This window comes from Aplidium turbinatum, chromosome 15 (genome assembly GCF_918807975.1).
Source record: "Aplidium turbinatum chromosome 15, kaAplTurb1.1, whole genome shotgun sequence".
Taxonomy (NCBI): domain Eukaryota; kingdom Metazoa; phylum Chordata; class Ascidiacea; order Aplousobranchia; family Polyclinidae; genus Aplidium; species Aplidium turbinatum.
The window spans coordinates 21816293-21833545 of NC_137486.1; the positions used below are offsets into that span (position 1 = coordinate 21816293).

At 39.5% G+C, this 17253-nt stretch overlaps 1 protein-coding gene across 1 annotated transcript; it reads left to right on the top strand.

Annotated features, from left to right (window-relative positions):
• Positions 1 to 8584: 8584 nt before the first annotated feature.
• Positions 8585 to 16012, top strand: LOC145784532 (zinc transporter ZIP3-like). Its single transcript, XM_082596370.1, has 3 exons — positions 8585 to 9030; positions 13601 to 13695; positions 14125 to 16012. The coding sequence occupies exons 1-3, from the start codon at positions 8618 to 8620 to the stop codon at positions 14769 to 14771; spliced, it is 1155 nt and encodes a 384-aa protein (XP_082452496.1). The 5' UTR covers positions 8585 to 8617; the 3' UTR covers positions 14772 to 16012.
• Positions 16013 to 17253: the final 1241 nt, after the last annotated feature.

Here is a 17253-nt window from a genome sequence, read left to right on the forward strand (position 1 = left end):
CGAAAGACACATGTTTCGCCAATGACACTGGGCTTATCATTATCAAACCACCAATTCATGCCACAGAGCTCTCGACCGCTTCTACACCGCTCATGAGTGAAAAACATGTTTATCGCTGTCAATTTTAAGTAAACTCAACTGTAGAGAAACATTTGTTAGTTATTGGTACAAAATCTATACGGCTACACTGGTAGGCTAGTCAGTGGCGTATCTATGCAAAATGGCGCCCATGGCCAAGTTTAAACATGCCCCCTTTTTAACAAATTATGTTAAATATTGTAGGCTGTACAAGTCCTTGATGAACAAATCACGAAGAAAGTAGATGTGTTATTGCCGTTTTATTATGTTTAAAAGCAGTCACGTGAGATTGTTTCGTCGTGCAAGTTTTGTTCTCTCTGTGGAGCTAATTAATTTGATAGAATGCTGCGCTTTGTGCTTTCTTTTCAAGTTACAGTATTTCCCACATAAAAACTAGCTAATGCTTCTTCTTTCTTTTTCATCTGACACTGTGTATACTGTAGCCTAATAAGTTACCAAGTGAATTATTGGACATAATCAGACAGAAGTTTGTTATGACCTTCTTAATTACTACTGTTTGCTAATGTCTTTGATTTGTATCGTATGTAGGCTATCGTTAATGTCAATTATTTTCTAGTGTCATACTGGTCTTGTTTTAAATACAGATTAGGCCCTACCCAGTGCTGGATTAATCAAGTGCGGGGCCTGTAGCAGATTGATTTGATGTACAGATAATGACTGGGAAGTAATTGAATATTTTATAAATTTGACATTTTGTGATTATACTGTAGTGTAGCCGCTCTTGCCCCATCGTGTTTCGTATATTATAAGCTAGTTTTTAATCAACTTCAATTTTGAAAATGACCTCTCTCCACTCTCCAGTACAATTAGTTACTATCATACATAGATAAATGCGTAACAAATTGTCAATGATAGGAAACGTGGTGTCAATATTGTTTTCTTTAATCGAAGTGAAATAGTTAAGTTCTGGAGAGGAGCAATCAATATCAATGTTCAGTTCAGTTGTTTTTTTATTTCTGACCATCATATCAAAACAATACACGTCAACATAGCAAAGGTCGAGAAAAGGGTAGAAGCGACAAAACGCGAACGTTAAAACGTGCTTGAGACCGAAGTAAGTTATTGATTTGAAAGAAATTTGGCACGGCCGCAACACCTTCAGAAAAATTTAAGATATAAAGGGAAAATAAAAAAAGAAAATGTTACAAAAAAACAAAAAACAAATAAACATCATATATTTATGCTATAGCTTTATGTGCTTTGCTTTGCTATGTGCTTTACGAATTGGTGTATGCCTTGCAACGTTGCTCCAGCGCAGATTGTAGGGTGTCCAATAGGCTACTGCAAGAAAAACTTCCACCGGGAATCTGTTTTTAGTTGATATCCATTGCATCTCAAACTTAACTGCCACTGCCTACATTCTCATCGTGCGTTCGATTTTGGACAATTCTTCTTGTGCTTGTTGGTCGGTAATCCGGCACTTGAGTCAGCTTCTGCGCCTCTGACTCAAACTTAGCGAATTGTTCTCTGAAAGTCTGTAAGGATCCTGCCAAAGAGGCACACAACGCTGAAGCAATGTTGAGATTTTGCTGCTTTGTTTTTAAGAGAGGCTTGACTTTCCTGGAAGGGATCGGGTAAGCTATTTCAAAAAGCCACTACGATTCCAATTTCGACCAACTCCATTTTCTCGAGGAGTCCATTTGCCTGCTGTCGACATTCTGCCTTTTGCACTTGGTCATTTGAAAGTTTCTCCAGTGCCTCTTTTTTGAAAAGAAAACGTTCTTTAATTACGTTAATGGCATCAGCTCTTCCGGACCATCGTGTTTCAGAGAGCTTCTTTAGCACTCCACCACCTGAACACTCCAGAACGGACCACCGGTGTGTTGAAGCAGCAAAGAATAGCCTACATAACTTAGATATTTTCAACGAAGTCAAAAAACTGAACTGTTTCTGGACACGATTGTGCAGCGCATACACCGACTAAATTCAACGAATGAGCATAGCATGGAACATATTCTGCAATATAGCACCATTTTTTTTTTGATAAGTGTTTGTAGGCCTACTCCGTTATATTTTCCGCTCATGTTGGACCCGTTGTAGTAACTCTGTCCAAGACAATCGGCAAGATTGATACATACTCTTCTCACTGGTGTACAGTAGGCTACAGTCGAATAATTAATCTTTCAAACAACTAGTACGGTAGGGTCGTGACACTCGATCAGGCAGTTGCCTCCAGCGGAAATTACCGTTTTTTAAAGTTTACAATAATTAGGAAGGGATAAGACGTTGGGACTAAGTAGGCTAATTTAATCCTACAACTATAATATTCTCCCATGTCATTCCAGTTTGCAAGCCAAAAATTACTTACCAACTATGTTCGACAGTTTTTGCCAAAAAAATGTTTTGCTCATCAAGCGCGGGGCCTTGTGAAGCGCGGGGCCCGTAGCAGCTGCTACATCTGCTACTATAGTTAATCCGGCACTGGCCCTACCGCTACAAACCAACAAAAGCACTTCAATCTACTTGTCCCCAAACGAAGGGTTGAAGCTTATAGTATAGTGGTTTAAACCTCGATTGACCGTGGCCGTAATAAAATGTAGGCTATTCCGCTTAAACAACAAAATGAGCAAAACTTCTCAGCAAATTAAATCATTGTATAAAATATTTATAAGGACCATAACATCTACAAATAGGCACATTATCATACGGTAGTATTGGCTGTGTTGATGCAACCGGCGGTGACCGACCTAAAGATACGGGTATTTTTGTCGGATAACTGTGGATAAAAATAAAACGACCCAAGTCCGGCAGATTTTTTCAAAAACTAGTATGAATTAATTTAATTTGTCGCTGACATTTGTTGGCATGTCGGCGGATTTTGTGACTGTTGGGTTGTATGCTAACTATAGAGATTAAAGAGACTGATAGCGAATCATTCCCAATATTGGTGTGTTCTACTACGAATTGCGTTTATTTTATCCGTTTGATAACTTGAGGAAGTTAGGTAAAAGTACGGTAGCTTACCGCACATTCATAAAGCACAGCTTGTGAATGAACCTCAAAACTTCAGACTGCTACTTCTAAGCTTCAACTAATCGCTACTTAGCGACTTCCAGTTGTTGCAGACTGAACGCAAATATGAGCCAGGAGAGGTAGGCCTACAATGTTGCTTTTGCAACGCCACAATTCCATTGTTTAACAATGGGTGGCTACAGTAAAAGAGAGACTTCTTTTTGATCTTTGTATTTTATTGGGCGCAAATTAGATTTTGAAGAAAGTGTAGCCTAAGTCACAAATTTTAATTTTTACCAACTGATTTTTGCACCCCTATCAATGTGGCGCCCATGGCTCGAACCATGTCTGCCATACCCTAGGTAGCCTACGCTACTGAGGCTAGCCTATTGATTGATAGTCATTGACTTAGATAAAACTCGGGCGAAGTTTGATGTTTGGGCATTTTCAGATTTCTGAGCAGTTTTTAAGTGAATTTTATCGTATGTGAATAGTGAGCAAGAGCGAATTTTAATTGTTACTTACTTAAAAGTTCAAAAATGCATTGCTGGCCGCACAAAACGTCCTCTCGGGCCGCTTGTTTGAAACCCTTGATTAACATAACGACCAACGTCCACAGTTGTAGGTAGTAGGCTAGCCTATAATCTATACAGTAACCACATCAGTAGTGGCGTACGTCACCTCAATAACAGAATCTACACGTTGTCTTACGTCCTGCTGGTGTTGTCCTTCTGCTGTAGGCTATAGCCTACCGGCCAACAGCTCAACACCTAACACCAAATTAAAGGGTAACTTTCAACGAAACGTTGACCAAAGAGAAGTGAGATGTCAAATTGTGAACTTAGAGGTTCGAAATGAGCAAATGCTCGAACGACGACGAGCTCAGTACGAACGACGACGACGACGACGACGAGCTCAGTGGTTACGCGCCCGACTCAAAATCAAGCGCCACTGGTTCGGCTTTCGCGGTTCCCAGTGGATGAAATAATTCCTGACCGAGCCTGCGCCAGTTGGTTCAAAGCCTCTACAAGGATACGAAACCGTTAGGATTAAACTCTCAAAAAAGCTTTTCCAGTCCGAGGATAAAGATCAAATCAAACCGCAGCCTAGCTAAATCAGATTCAATTTTCTCAATACCTGCAATAACGACTGGAGACCGATGCAATTTTGATTTCGAACTCGAAGCTAAACTTACGCTACGTTTTTTTTTTTTAATAATAGGCCTATAGTTATAACAAACCAAATTGCAAAAGTTTAATCACTCAATCACATTATTCTTAAAAAAATCCTTTTCACCGGTGTTGCTACTGTAGATGCTAAATATAAATAAGAAATAAGTTTTCTTTACTTATTTCATTAAATGGATCAATCGAAACAAATATATTTAACTTGTGACTTTGATGATGTGCTTTTGACTAACACTGATCTGGCAACTTTGTTGATAAGTTTGTGTCAACAAGTTGGTAACGCCTAGAACATCACACGCCCAGGGCGAAAGAGAAAATTGAATTGAGTCCTGTCTTTGGCATGAGTTACCATGGGGGGAGTGGGGGACAGGTTATACCTGGCCCTGGGACTAGTATATAAGTCCCCCCACCCCCCTTGGTAGCTCATGACAAAGACAGGACTCAATTCAATTTTCTCTTTCGCCCTGGGCGTGTGGTGTTCTAGTCCAGGGGTCACCAAACTTTTTTCTCTGGGGGCCGGATTGCTGCGAGATTAACAGCTGCGGGCCGGATGCAAATTGTGAAAAGATATACAACTATTTAGAATCTCCATTGACTTGGATTGAGCACAATAAATAACAAAGTCAGCGGTGGAATAGAAAAGTTGTGATGAAAATCGAAAGGTTGCTGGAAAAGTTATCCCCTGCTGTGATACACTACAACAGTGGCGTAGCCAAGGGGGGGGGGTTTTGGGGGTTACAACCCCCCCTTTGGCACGCGTATGACGTCACGATATTGAGAATGATGCTTTCAGTCTAAAAAAAAATTGCCTAATTTTAAACAAAATTGCATTAAAAGAGCGAGTTTTGCCAATACCAAACATTCAAACATCTCAGCCAGGAATTAGCAACAAGAAAACACAGAGACTTAGCTTTTTTTCCCAAAAATGCCGAAGAAAACATGATCTTATCCTTTTGCTATGCTACCGGACAGCACCATTTTACAGGAATATTCGTACCCACATTTTTGTTGAAAATGCTCTCAGAATGCACCAAATTCAAAGTAATTTTTCAAAACTTTCTGAGGGAGGCCCCCCAGACCCCCCGCCGTTGGGTGGCCAAAACCCCCCCCTCTTTCAAAATTCCTGGCTACGCTACTGCACTACAAGGCATCATGCTCTTGAAAAAACATTACATCTTTCCAAGTTTGGCCTGGGCTGTCCCCATTTACAAGGAATGGGATGGGATGGAATGGATGACAGATTTTGGGATGGAATATGGAAAATGTCAAGGATGGAAAGGAATGGAAGATCTTGATGATGGGATGGAAGACAATCTTCCATCATTCCATCCCAATTCCATCATTAACTTTCTAACGCTTTATCAAGACATGCAAAATATTACGTTGCTTGCTGAAATAATTCGATTTTCGGTTCGTATTAAACCAACGCCTAACACCAAACGGTACGTAATCCTTAGGAAAATGCTGCTGTTAAATTTTTAGCTTAAGTTTAGCCTGTGGTTTTTAAGTTTATTTGTGGCATATTCAACGTGGAGATCACAAAATCTGAAGAAGAAAGAGGTTTCTGAGATGAAATGGAAGATTTCTAAGATGGAATGGAAGAAAATTTCAGGATGGAAGATGGAAGAAACGTCTTCCATTCCATTCTATCCCCTGCCCATTTGTGGTGGCCTAATAATAAAAACAGAACACCAACATGTACAGTAACTCGGCAGCAGTGGCCGAGTGGTTAGCGCGTTGGGCTCACAGTCGAGAGCCTGCGTGTTCGACTCCAGCCACCCGCACCTGCTGTTGTTTCTCTGGGCAAGAAACTTTACGATAATTGCCTCTACCCAGTGATCGATTTCGAGTAATGGGTAGTTCCAAATTAAAGTCATAAGCAGAGTAGACAACCGGAAACAGACATTGTCGTCGGCTGCAGCGTGGGTCAGGTGTACGTCGGAAGGCGTACACCGATGCATAGCGCTCAAGTCCGCTTTCCCGCAATGCAGGATAAAGATAAACAAACAAACAAACAAACAAAACAGCCTGCCTGGTGGAAAAATGTACAAATTCAACATACAACAACGAACTATAAGAACGAACAATTTTAACTAAGAAGTCTCTATTACACATAAAGGCAAAGCCAAAGACGGTTGCTAATGCCAAGGGAAGTACATGTACAGAATTGTAGTGCAGCTGTAATTTCCGCAGCACGTGGCGGGCCGGATGAAATAAGTTCGCGGGCCGGTTCTGGCCCGCGGGCCGTAGTTTGGTGACCCCTGTTCTACTCTTTTCCCAACAAGTTAACGTCGCTAAAAAATACCGTCAATTTGCCTTTTTCTCGTTTCTCTCGTTCTCAATTACATCATCAAAGGAGATGCTTTTCCAGTGGTTAGTGAGTGTAGTGTAACACTCAGAGTGTTTCGCATTTCAGCAAGCCTTCGTAGAAGTCAGCTTGGTTGTTTACTTTGAAATCTTTGTATGGTTTATGGCAGTCTGACGAAAGAATGAGTCGTTTTTGATAGTTTTGGTTTTAAAAGTTTTTTGAAGCCATTTAGTGTCACAGGAAAAGAGTGTTGATCGAATAGTTTGTACCGAAAAGACGTCATACAGTGCTATTGAAACCTCATTGAGGTAAGAACTAGTAGCCTGCCAAATGTACAATTGTACATAGAAAACTAGTGTCATTTAGTTGTTTACTTTGACCAATACTGCAAAATCTCATCACCACCAACAAACGCTGTTGCCGAGAAAAGGCTGCAAACTTAGTGCCAGCAGAAAGTCTTTTCAACTGGCACTTAACCATTTGCACAAGTCGAACAATGGTTGGCATTTTGTACACGTAGGCTTTCAGAGCACCGTGTCAATACCACACTTGGCTTTTTGTGTGTTGGTGGTTTCACTTGCATTGATTGTTTGTGGAATAAAGGGGTCTGAGTCTTTAAACTCTAGTAGCTGAATTATTGCCAGTAGCCTATTGGTTGATAGCATCAGGAAAGGTAATCACTGAATTGCGTACACCAGCCTAGAGCCTACATTAAGTATTGAATGTTAGATCCAGAATGCATTTTAACCTATCCCAGTTTTAGGTTGCTGTGGTTATCTCTGCGTATTAAAATTTAATGCTTGTCTAGCCACTAACCTTGTGATAAATCAAGTGACCTTGATTGGTTTTGGCTCAATCCATGAACAGCGGTTGCACTTTGCACTAAATGCGTTCTGCCAGGCGTATCATGTTAAGGCTGTCAATGAAAAGATTTATAAATAAACGCCAATTAACTATTTATTGGAAATTGTTTAGTCATAATTATTGTAACTACCAGTATTGTGCAGAAGTTTCATGCTTTGTCTACCAATGTCCAAGGCAAAGTGGGATTAAAGCATCGGTTTTGTTCTTTGTTATTCTATAAACAAAGCTTGATGCTGTTAGTCATGGTTTTAGTGAATTTTTTTTGTGTTAAACATTGTTTATAGGCCTATAGCAACTTTGGAGTAAAGTGGAAGGTGTAAAGTTCTTCGAAAAATCGTCTGCCGATTGTATATTGTCATCAGTTACAAGCAGGCGCGGATTTATGGGGGGGCCCAGGGTCCGGGCCCCCCGAAATTTTGTGAAAAATTGTATGTTTCCGCATCAAATGGTTTGATATGCTTCTAAACAGCTGATATTAGTCCCTCGGCATCACAATTGATGAAAATGGTTGTTTTAATGTCTATTTTCTAGCATATCGTATATGTCGTAGTATCATTGTTTATATATATCTGTTTAGCTTTTTCTTTCTTTTTAATTGATTTTCAAATTTTCTGGCCCCCCCGAAAAAAACTCTTAGATTCGCGCCTGGTTACAAGTTTGTGTTAAAAACGTCGCAAATTCAACTAAAAATTGCTGTTCCGATACGCATTTTCCAGCCTGGTTTTGAGTAGATTTCCGTCGTCAGCAAGTCGCGCTTTTTTGTGAGGAGCATGGTTTCAGTATCTTAAATCGCCCACTTCTCAATGTTCTGAAATTTGCCCGATTGCAACACCCACCTTACAATATCTGCATTGAAGATGATTTGTGTATTTTAGAAAAGTAGTTGCAAAAATAGTCATTCGTTGACCCACAGTGTTGGTGTTGAAAAAAGTTAAAGCGGAAGACTTTGAAACGCAAACGTTCCATAAACTGAATTTGATGACTTGTGAGCAGAACACTAGCTATTGAAACAAGTGGAAGGAACTGTGAACTTGTTTGACTTGCATGGTTTTCAACTTGTTATGGCTTTTATGCATCAACTTTTGTTAAATCAGACTTGAAAACCATATAATAGGCTGTTTTTGTATTGTTTTGCAGTCTTTGTAATATTGTACACATTTTTAAATTATTTGGATTGCAAAAAGTTTAAAGGTCGCGAAGCAGACCAATGGAGGTAACAACTGCAAAAATTTTGATTTTGTTTGGACTTCTCTTCACGACTTTGTTTGCTGCGCTGCTGCCGCTCCTGTGCTTGAAGCTGTCATCTCGACACCGACGAAAGCGACGCCGAAGGCCTGCAGGCGACGATGAGAAGTCGTTCTTTGATAAGATTTGTTGTCTAAAGAAATCTTCCTACCTATCAAGCAGCAACCATGACAAAACAGCGTTGGAAAGGAATGGAAGTGTGCAGACTACAATTACCCTGCGCCAGCGAGTGAAATCTCGATCGAAGTTAATTATGAGCATGCTCAATTGCTTTGCTGGGGGGATATTCTTAGGCACCAGCTTCATCGGTCTTCTTCCAGAGATTCGTGAAAGCTTTGAAGTATTCAACATACAATGGCCACAGCTAACTGAGAGGTGAGCAAATTTTGATGAAGGGTCATACTTATTTGTTTTTTATGGTTTCTCCAAGCGCCGAGCGTTCATTTTGTTAAGCGCCTGACTTTCCAAACGAAGAGACTTAAAGATCGAGCGTCGCTGATTCGACTCTCGGGGTGTGCGCTTGAACAACGCATTTCAAATACAGCTCTTCATTCAGCGGAACTTAGTGGTTGAAATAATTCACAGACAACACCAATTCAACAATCGGAAATTTTATTCTGTCAAACTCGCTGACCGGGCTGCGAATTTTTTTTCCCACGAACTTTCTATTCTATTTGCATATTTCTGTAAGTGCAGCCGTTTTACTGGTTACCGCGCGATGCGTGTAACTGTTTATACCGATTCATTTTTTTCGTGCGGTTTTCAAAGTCGGCAGCCAATTTTCGTCCCCCACGTACTTGGTTGTTTTTATTGAGTAGCCTACTGTATTTTTAAAGATACGAATTCCTGTTTCGTTTACTGGTATGTTGCTGTTATTTCATCAGCCTGAAATTGTGAAAACAGTTTTTACTTCTGGCGAAAGAGTGTTGCAAGGGCTTCATAATTAGTTACACAAATGGCTTTGTAATGTGCTGATATATATTATAAGTTTATAACTAATGGAAGGAATCGATTTTTTTCCATATACTGTAAACCTAAAAGCACTGATCGTTGCTTAGTGAAATGTAATTGCAGTTTTAAATTTTACACACGGCACTGCTTTATTAACTTTTTGCTCGAAAAGTTCACTGAAATGCTTATTCGTTACAATTCTGCAGTCCATGGTTTCCCATTGTTGATGACATTTTCAAAAAGTTTACCAAATAAGATAATTAATGATTTTACTGACAAGTGACAAGCTGTCGTTCCAGTAAACCTCAACTATGATATAGTTTGTTGTGGAAATTTAGAAATGCGGTGAAGTACATTTTCACCAAACCCAGGCAGCAAATCAACGTCTACAGACGTTGAATCAATGTTAAAAACGAATGATTTGGTTGTCTGGGAATGGTAGTTTTTCAAGCATTCCCCAAAACATTTTGACTTTCGAGTGAAACAAAAGGTTGAAAAATACTGAGTTGATTGTTTATTCATAGACTTTGACGTTTACCAAGCTCAGAATGCAGCCGCCTGGTAAAAAAAATTAAATTGTTTGAGAAGGGAATTTTAAAACTGGCCCAAATGTTATTACGAGTATTTCAGGTGGCTAACTTGTTTTGGTAATATACAGATGCAGTCTGTTCAGTGGAATTTGTTTCACTTAACTTATTTTTACTTAGTGTCTATATTAATTAATTATTTTTAAGGCTAAGGCATTACATACAGACTATCGATTTTCAACCGACCTTCAGCGTTGAACTGATTGTGTGTTGTAGCTTTAATTATACTTCAAGTTGTCTGTGTGCTTGAAGCCGTAGTTACCTCCCATTTGTTTTACGGCCTTGCATTGTGTTGCACAATTAATTACATCAATGTAATCCAATGTAATCCTTTTACAACATTCAATTATGTGAAATAAAGACTTTAGTATATATTATATACCTTAATATTATTATCTGACTGCTGTAAATTTGAAAATGACGTCTGTTGTTTGTTCTCGCATCAATTATCATGGCTCTGTTTTTGTGGCTCGACTGAAGCGAGCATGTTGTCATCATGTGTTGACTGAATGGTGTGCTGATTGCTTTTTCATCTGATCAAACAACACTCCAAAGCCGACCAGCAAAAGTTGCCATTTTTACGACATTTCAACGTCTGTAGCTGGGTTATGATTTGAGAGGCAGCTCGATGGATAAACCTTCGAGTTAGGTTGAGATTACGGCGAGATTAGGGTTGAAGTGAAAAGAATGTATGAAGCATACTGTAAGTACCACACGTGTATGTATATATTGTATAAATTTGCCTCAATGATCTCTAAACCTCGTCCAAATCTTCATTCTTTCATCTTGACGTTGATCGATCGAAGTCGATCGCTTGACGTTGTTTTCAAATTTTATCTCTTTCTGGCTTGTTCTGCTAAACAAGTTAGGTTACTCTTCACCGACGTTGTATCGATTTAAACGAACATAGTTTCAATACCTATGTACTTGCAAATTCTTGCAGGTTATCCGTAAACTAATCTCGTGCACTTTTATTCACTATTGCGTGACTTTAACCTGTTTTGGGGCTACCAATACTGTGGAGATGGAGCGAATGTGTGAAGATAGTATCATATCATGTTTATACTATTTATCATTATTAACGTGTCCGGAACGAAAATGATAGCACTAGTTACATTATTTTGGCCACATGATTCGCAATAATTCTATTCAAAGACAACTACTAGAAGGAAAAATGAACGGAAAGCGAAATAGGGGCAGACCACCAAGAATTTGGCTAATAATATTGAAGACTGGTCAAGACTTAATTACAAAACTGCAGTAGAAAATTTTCACAACAGAGAAACTTGGCGCCTCATTGCCTCCAACCCTCGACGAGAGGAAGGAACTTAATGATGATGATGAGTTACAATAAGCTGTATACCAGCACGTCACTGAACTGGAGTACAATTGAGTACACTAAGAAAAGCACAATCAGTGATGCACGATATTGTTTAATGGAAGATGCTGTGGATTAAATTTCAAACGTGATTTTGTTAGTTCCAATAATAATATGGATAAGCAGTTATCATAGCAAGATGAAAATAAAAAACTCATCGTCAGGAAAAGCCCGTTTAAATAGCGGTTTGAAGCATAAAGAATTTGTCAGTAACACTATACAATGGTGTTGGTGATGGCCGGCGGCCGCTAAGCTGAGGGCACAACTTATCAATGCTGTGCAGTGTGCACTGTGTTCCCTTTCTAATCGGCGTTGACAATTAAACGATTAGACAGACATTAGACCATCTCCAGACAGCAAAATCCGCTAATTCTAGTAAAAAAAATTAGTAAAAATGACGGAGTTTGATGACGGATGTTGCCAGGACTTGGATGCACTGAAAAGCTAGTGGAGAGAAGCCAGCGAGGGCATGTAGGCAACTAGGCGTCTTCCACGGACCTCAAATCATCACTGCCAATCTCCCGAAAGTATCCGAGATAATGGGCGATACATGTTCAAGCAGAAGTTCCAAGTTTAAATTGGTTCTTTAATGGATGCAATAAAAGCTGTCCGCGATTTATGGCTTGTTCGGAGAACCAGTCAGACTTCCGTGATGGTTTGTGTGTTTTGATATAAATACGTTGGTATTTATTTTAGATTTATGTTGCTTTCGAAAGTCAAACAGTTTTCATCGTAGCCGTGCTTAGAAGCGCAGCCGAGTACGTTGCAACTGTACATTTTACAAGTTTTATGTAAAGTTGTCATTTATTGCACATTTATAAACCCTCTTGTGTCCCTTGTAAAATGCCACCAAGAACGGGTACTAGGTAACACCGTATCATGATCTGGTTTCTTTAGCGGTTTGACAATGCGAAGTTGTGGTTGGCGTTGTTTGGTAGCACCCCAGCTTTGTAAAAAGCCTTTATTTTTGCATTAGTTTAACGTCTGCAGACATTGAATCAATGAAAAGAGATCGGATTTCCTAGATTGAAACACGTTCAACACGTTGATGATTGGCTTATTTCCTTGGCATCAATTCTTTGAAGATGAAACTTCCTGACTCAGTGCCCCAAGTTAGCTTGAATGCTGCGTCAGTTCAGCGTGTTAACAATAATTTGACGTCAAACTAGTTACTTTTTCTCAATGAAAAGCTACTTCAGCCCCTGATTTTATGAGAAAGTTGTGGAAGTGGTATCAGTGGTACTTTATTAACATGACAATGGGTGATTTTCTCCTTTTCTTCAATTTCTTGTTTTCGTGTTACAACTCTTTAAGAACATACGCGATGATAACAGCTTATCCCACTCAACAAACCCTTATTGTTATACAATCAATTATAAAAAAAAAAACAGTTTCCTCAGTAAAATAAAAAAGCTTTGAAATTTAATAACAGATGAGGAAAAAGAACAACAATTTTGCGGCTAGCTAATGTTACATTGTTGCATCACTTCATCGTTTTGTGACGTTGCTTTTTATTTTTGTGACGAGTTGTGATTTTATCAATTCCTGTCAAAGACAATCAATGTTTTACAGCTTTGCGTGATTGCTTATTGACATGGTTATTGATCGAACAGTGCTATATAAAACAAAGCACTGTATGTGCATAACATTTTATTGAATGTTTGATAAAACTCTTCGAGTGGAATGGACAGTTTGTCGTTAGATGCGCTCTAGAGCAAGTCATTTCGACCTTATGGCTCACACCGTTACCAAAGCACGCTGGCATCTCCTGTTTTCTAAGAGCATTACTTTTCTTAAAGTATGTGCTCCACGTGTAAAGTTATGTGCCCCCCCATGCAAAGTAGGTGACACTCATCAACTTTCACGTTCATTGCAATAAAATTTTAATGTGCGTTTTTTTTGGGGGTTATACATGACCAGTATATGACACTGCAGGCCGCAGATGTTAACATTTTTGTTCCCCTCGTTTGTTTCTCCTGCTGCAGAGGATTCCTAAGGTCAGATGATGACTTGGCATCCTACTTTGCAGGCCAGCCAACATGACGGATGAGGAGAAGGAGTCAGATCCGATGCCCATAGCGGAGATGATTGTTGTTTGCGGATTGTTCTTCATCCTCTGTGTTGGTAAGCTCTACGTCATCGGTTGATGACGTTGTTCTTCTTGGTTTAAATTTTCTACTCAGAGTTGCTTTAAATGTTGGAGATAAATTTTCAATGATTTTGGAAATTTAGAAGTGCACAAATTGCCAGCAATAAAAGAAAAGTTTTTTGTATGATCTAAAACTAAGTTTTTGTGTTTTGTATTAGTTTGAGCTCACGATGTTTGCACAAAATTACAACGCACCAAAATGACTCACATCCTTAAACATGATATACAAAAATAAAGTATAAATTGCGAACGTTTTCGGCTATACATCATGTTAGCCCTTGTCAAGCATCTGGACAACTGATATAGGCCAAGCCCTACATATACATAAGAAATGCAAAGGGGAAACTAAACATGGCTTAGCGTTAATCTCTATATGGTTACCAAAATTGTATGTTTTTATTTAGAACAAGCAGCTCATTCCTGGCATCACTGGAGATCGAGGCAGAAATCTCTTCAAACTGAAGTTGAAGCAGTCGAGATGGAGCATCTTCCTCGTGCTGATAGGCATTTGAATGAAAGCCCCATACGATTCCGTGCGCATTCCAACTCAAATGATTCCAACATGAGCGATGGAAAGCCGGGCCACGACCACTCTGGAATCCGCTCCCTAATGCTGGTCGCCACCTTGTCCCTGCATTCCCTACTGGAAGGGGTTGCCATAGGTTTACAAAACTACGTTGAAAGCGTGATGGCAATATTTGTTGCAGTTCTCTTCCACAAGTGCCTGATGGCGTTCAGCATGGGCACAAACTTAACTCGCACGAAACAAACGATAAAGAAAATTGTCGCTGCTGCAGTTATCTTCGCTTTAGCGACACCGAGCGGAATCGCGATTGGTCTCGTGATCAAATCAGCGGGCGGAGACAACAGTGGGACGGTGTTTGTTAACGCGGTGCTTCAAGCGGTCGCGACGGGAACGTTTCTCTACATAACTTTCTTTGAAGTGCTCGTCAAAGAGTTTGATGCCCACGGCAACAGATTAGCCAAAGTTTTATCTTTATTTGTGGGATACGGAGCCGTTCTGGGTTCTATCTTTGCACAACATGGGTGAGGTTGGGGACGCCAGGCAATATCGCTCTGAATGCCTGGTTCGTTTAATCATGAATTCGCGAATCATATCAGTATGGCTCTGTTGGGCAACCCTGGCACGGAACTGAACAAAGCTGCTTGAACTGAAAGAGAGGTCGTCTACTCGCCGATGGCTTCCGCATTGTTTTCGTAATAATCTCTTTGTTGAGGATCTCTGTTATCAAAACAAGTGTGAATCGACACTGGGTTATCAAGAATGCCCGTTTTGCAACTCTCTTTGGAAAATAACTTGCTAGTGAATTCTTCTTTGAAAGTCTGTCACTAAAACGAATCTAGTAACCTGATATGAGATCTTAATTTTACATTCTGTCAGCATTGTTTGACGCCAATCATGGGAGTACCAATATGAACATATCGCTTGGAACGACGTTGAAAGTTGCGGTGGAGGGTTGTGGGGGGGGGGGTGGTTTTTGTTGTTTGACAATCGCTAAAAATTTGCTTGTTTGTGTTTCAATCTTTCCTCTTGTTATTTATGCTGCTGATGGGCATGAGCGCCAAGTGCTCTGTATCCGTGAAATGCTAAAGCCAGGACTTCTACAAAAAAAAAGATTTCTTCTTTTCAGATAATTGTTTCCTTATCTTACGAATTAAGCTTCTCTCTGGTGCCCTCACACGGAATATACGTGCTCGAAATGCAGGAAATGGCTATTTTTCGAGTTTTGTTGTTGTTACAAAACTCGCACATACGCTGCAGTATTAGGATAGGTTGCAGTCGCATTTAAAATATAAAGACATACTGTAACTTTCATAAGTAAACGCACATTTAAAAACACTAGTACTGCAAAAGAATTACAAAGAAAAAAGGCACTCTATAGCAGTGTAGTATAGGATTAACTGAAGTATGAATGAAATAAGCACAAATAATAGTTCAGAACTTATGATAATTATAGCCCAATTTTGAAGAAAACATGGTTTAATTAAAAGCTCACAGATTCACTATTCATCTGGTAAGGTATATTGTTACCTTACTTCACCAATTTATTTCTGTTGAGCAAGCTATTAGCTCCTTAGCATTCAGACTGTTTGAAGTGTTTCTACGCAAGCTTGTCTGGTTTCGTGTTGTCTCAAATAAACAACAAGATTGTCTGTTAACTTTGAAACGATTTTCAAATTCTTCAGCCCAGAAACATCCGGTTTGTGATCTTAGTTTCGTTCTAACTATAACTCAATTTGAACAACTCTACTTAGTAAATCTAATACCTAAGATTCGATTGACTATAGTCGAGTGTATAACTGACTTATTGGCTAGGTCTCAATTCCGATCGTTAAACCTAAAGATTTGCAGTCAAATTGGTGGTTAATGGGATATATTCAATTTGCAAAACCCTAACTGAAAAAATAGACGCTGATGTCTCTCAACCTCTGTTCTGGTTCCTAGTTGTTATTGAGGGTGAAAAGTTATACGTCGCATCCTTCAGTTAGGATGCGACTGAACAATTATCCATGAATAAGATTTGGCCAGGTTTGGAAAATTGTATATAAAACTTCGCCGCCGTAAACGCAGCTTCTTCAGTACGGTATCTTATTCAAATATAAATAAATTAATGAAAAAAAGAGAGTTTCGACACTTTAAACCCTGATTAACGTAAAGTCAATAGAGGATCCGCGTAAATCAGATACAAAAGCATCTAATTTAGTGAAAAAAATTGAATGCAGTTATATTGACGACCTTTTAAAGTACATGTAGTTCAAACAGAAATAGAAAATGTTGGATGGAAATTCAACGTTCAGGCAAGTTTCCGAACCTGACTGAATTATGTTTACTTGCAAAACCTATGCGCTTTTTTGCTGGTTGCTACATATTTTTACGCAAAATAAAAGTCAAAAACTTCAACTATCAAAGCAGTTAGTCCAAAGCTGGAGTTTTTTTGCTGAGAATTAGAATTGCGGAATTTCTACTTGAAAAGCAGGAATTTTGTTTGTACAGGCCCGGATTTAGGGGGGGGCAGTTGCCCCGGGCCCCCCGACTTTTGAAGGGCCCCCCTATGTGGAAAAAATGTGATTTTGTGTTATTTTTTTCCTTTTGGCCTTTAAAGTTTCTTCAAAATGCTGTGCAGTACTGGACTGATGCTACTGTAGACGTAGAGATGGTTTTTCGCGCCGTAGGCGCGAAAAATTTTTTTGCACGGGGGCCCCCCGATCTAAAAGTGCCCCGGGCCCCCCATCAGCTAAATCCGGCCCTGTGTTTGTAGCATCTATTTTTCCACTAAAATCTTTAAGTTTCTCCTGAATAATTTGGTGGTCACATTTCCTCAGAAGTGGAAGTTCTGGCTCGACCACCACCAACCTTTGTTCGTCATCTGTGCCAGCACAATGAAACTGTTTGTAACGTCATGGAGTGTACGATGACCGACACTTGGTTTTATGCATCACAGTTTGTGCAATACCGAAGCGGCGACGTAATAGAGTGGCCGAGTTTGTAATCTTTTTACCTTTATCTTTTG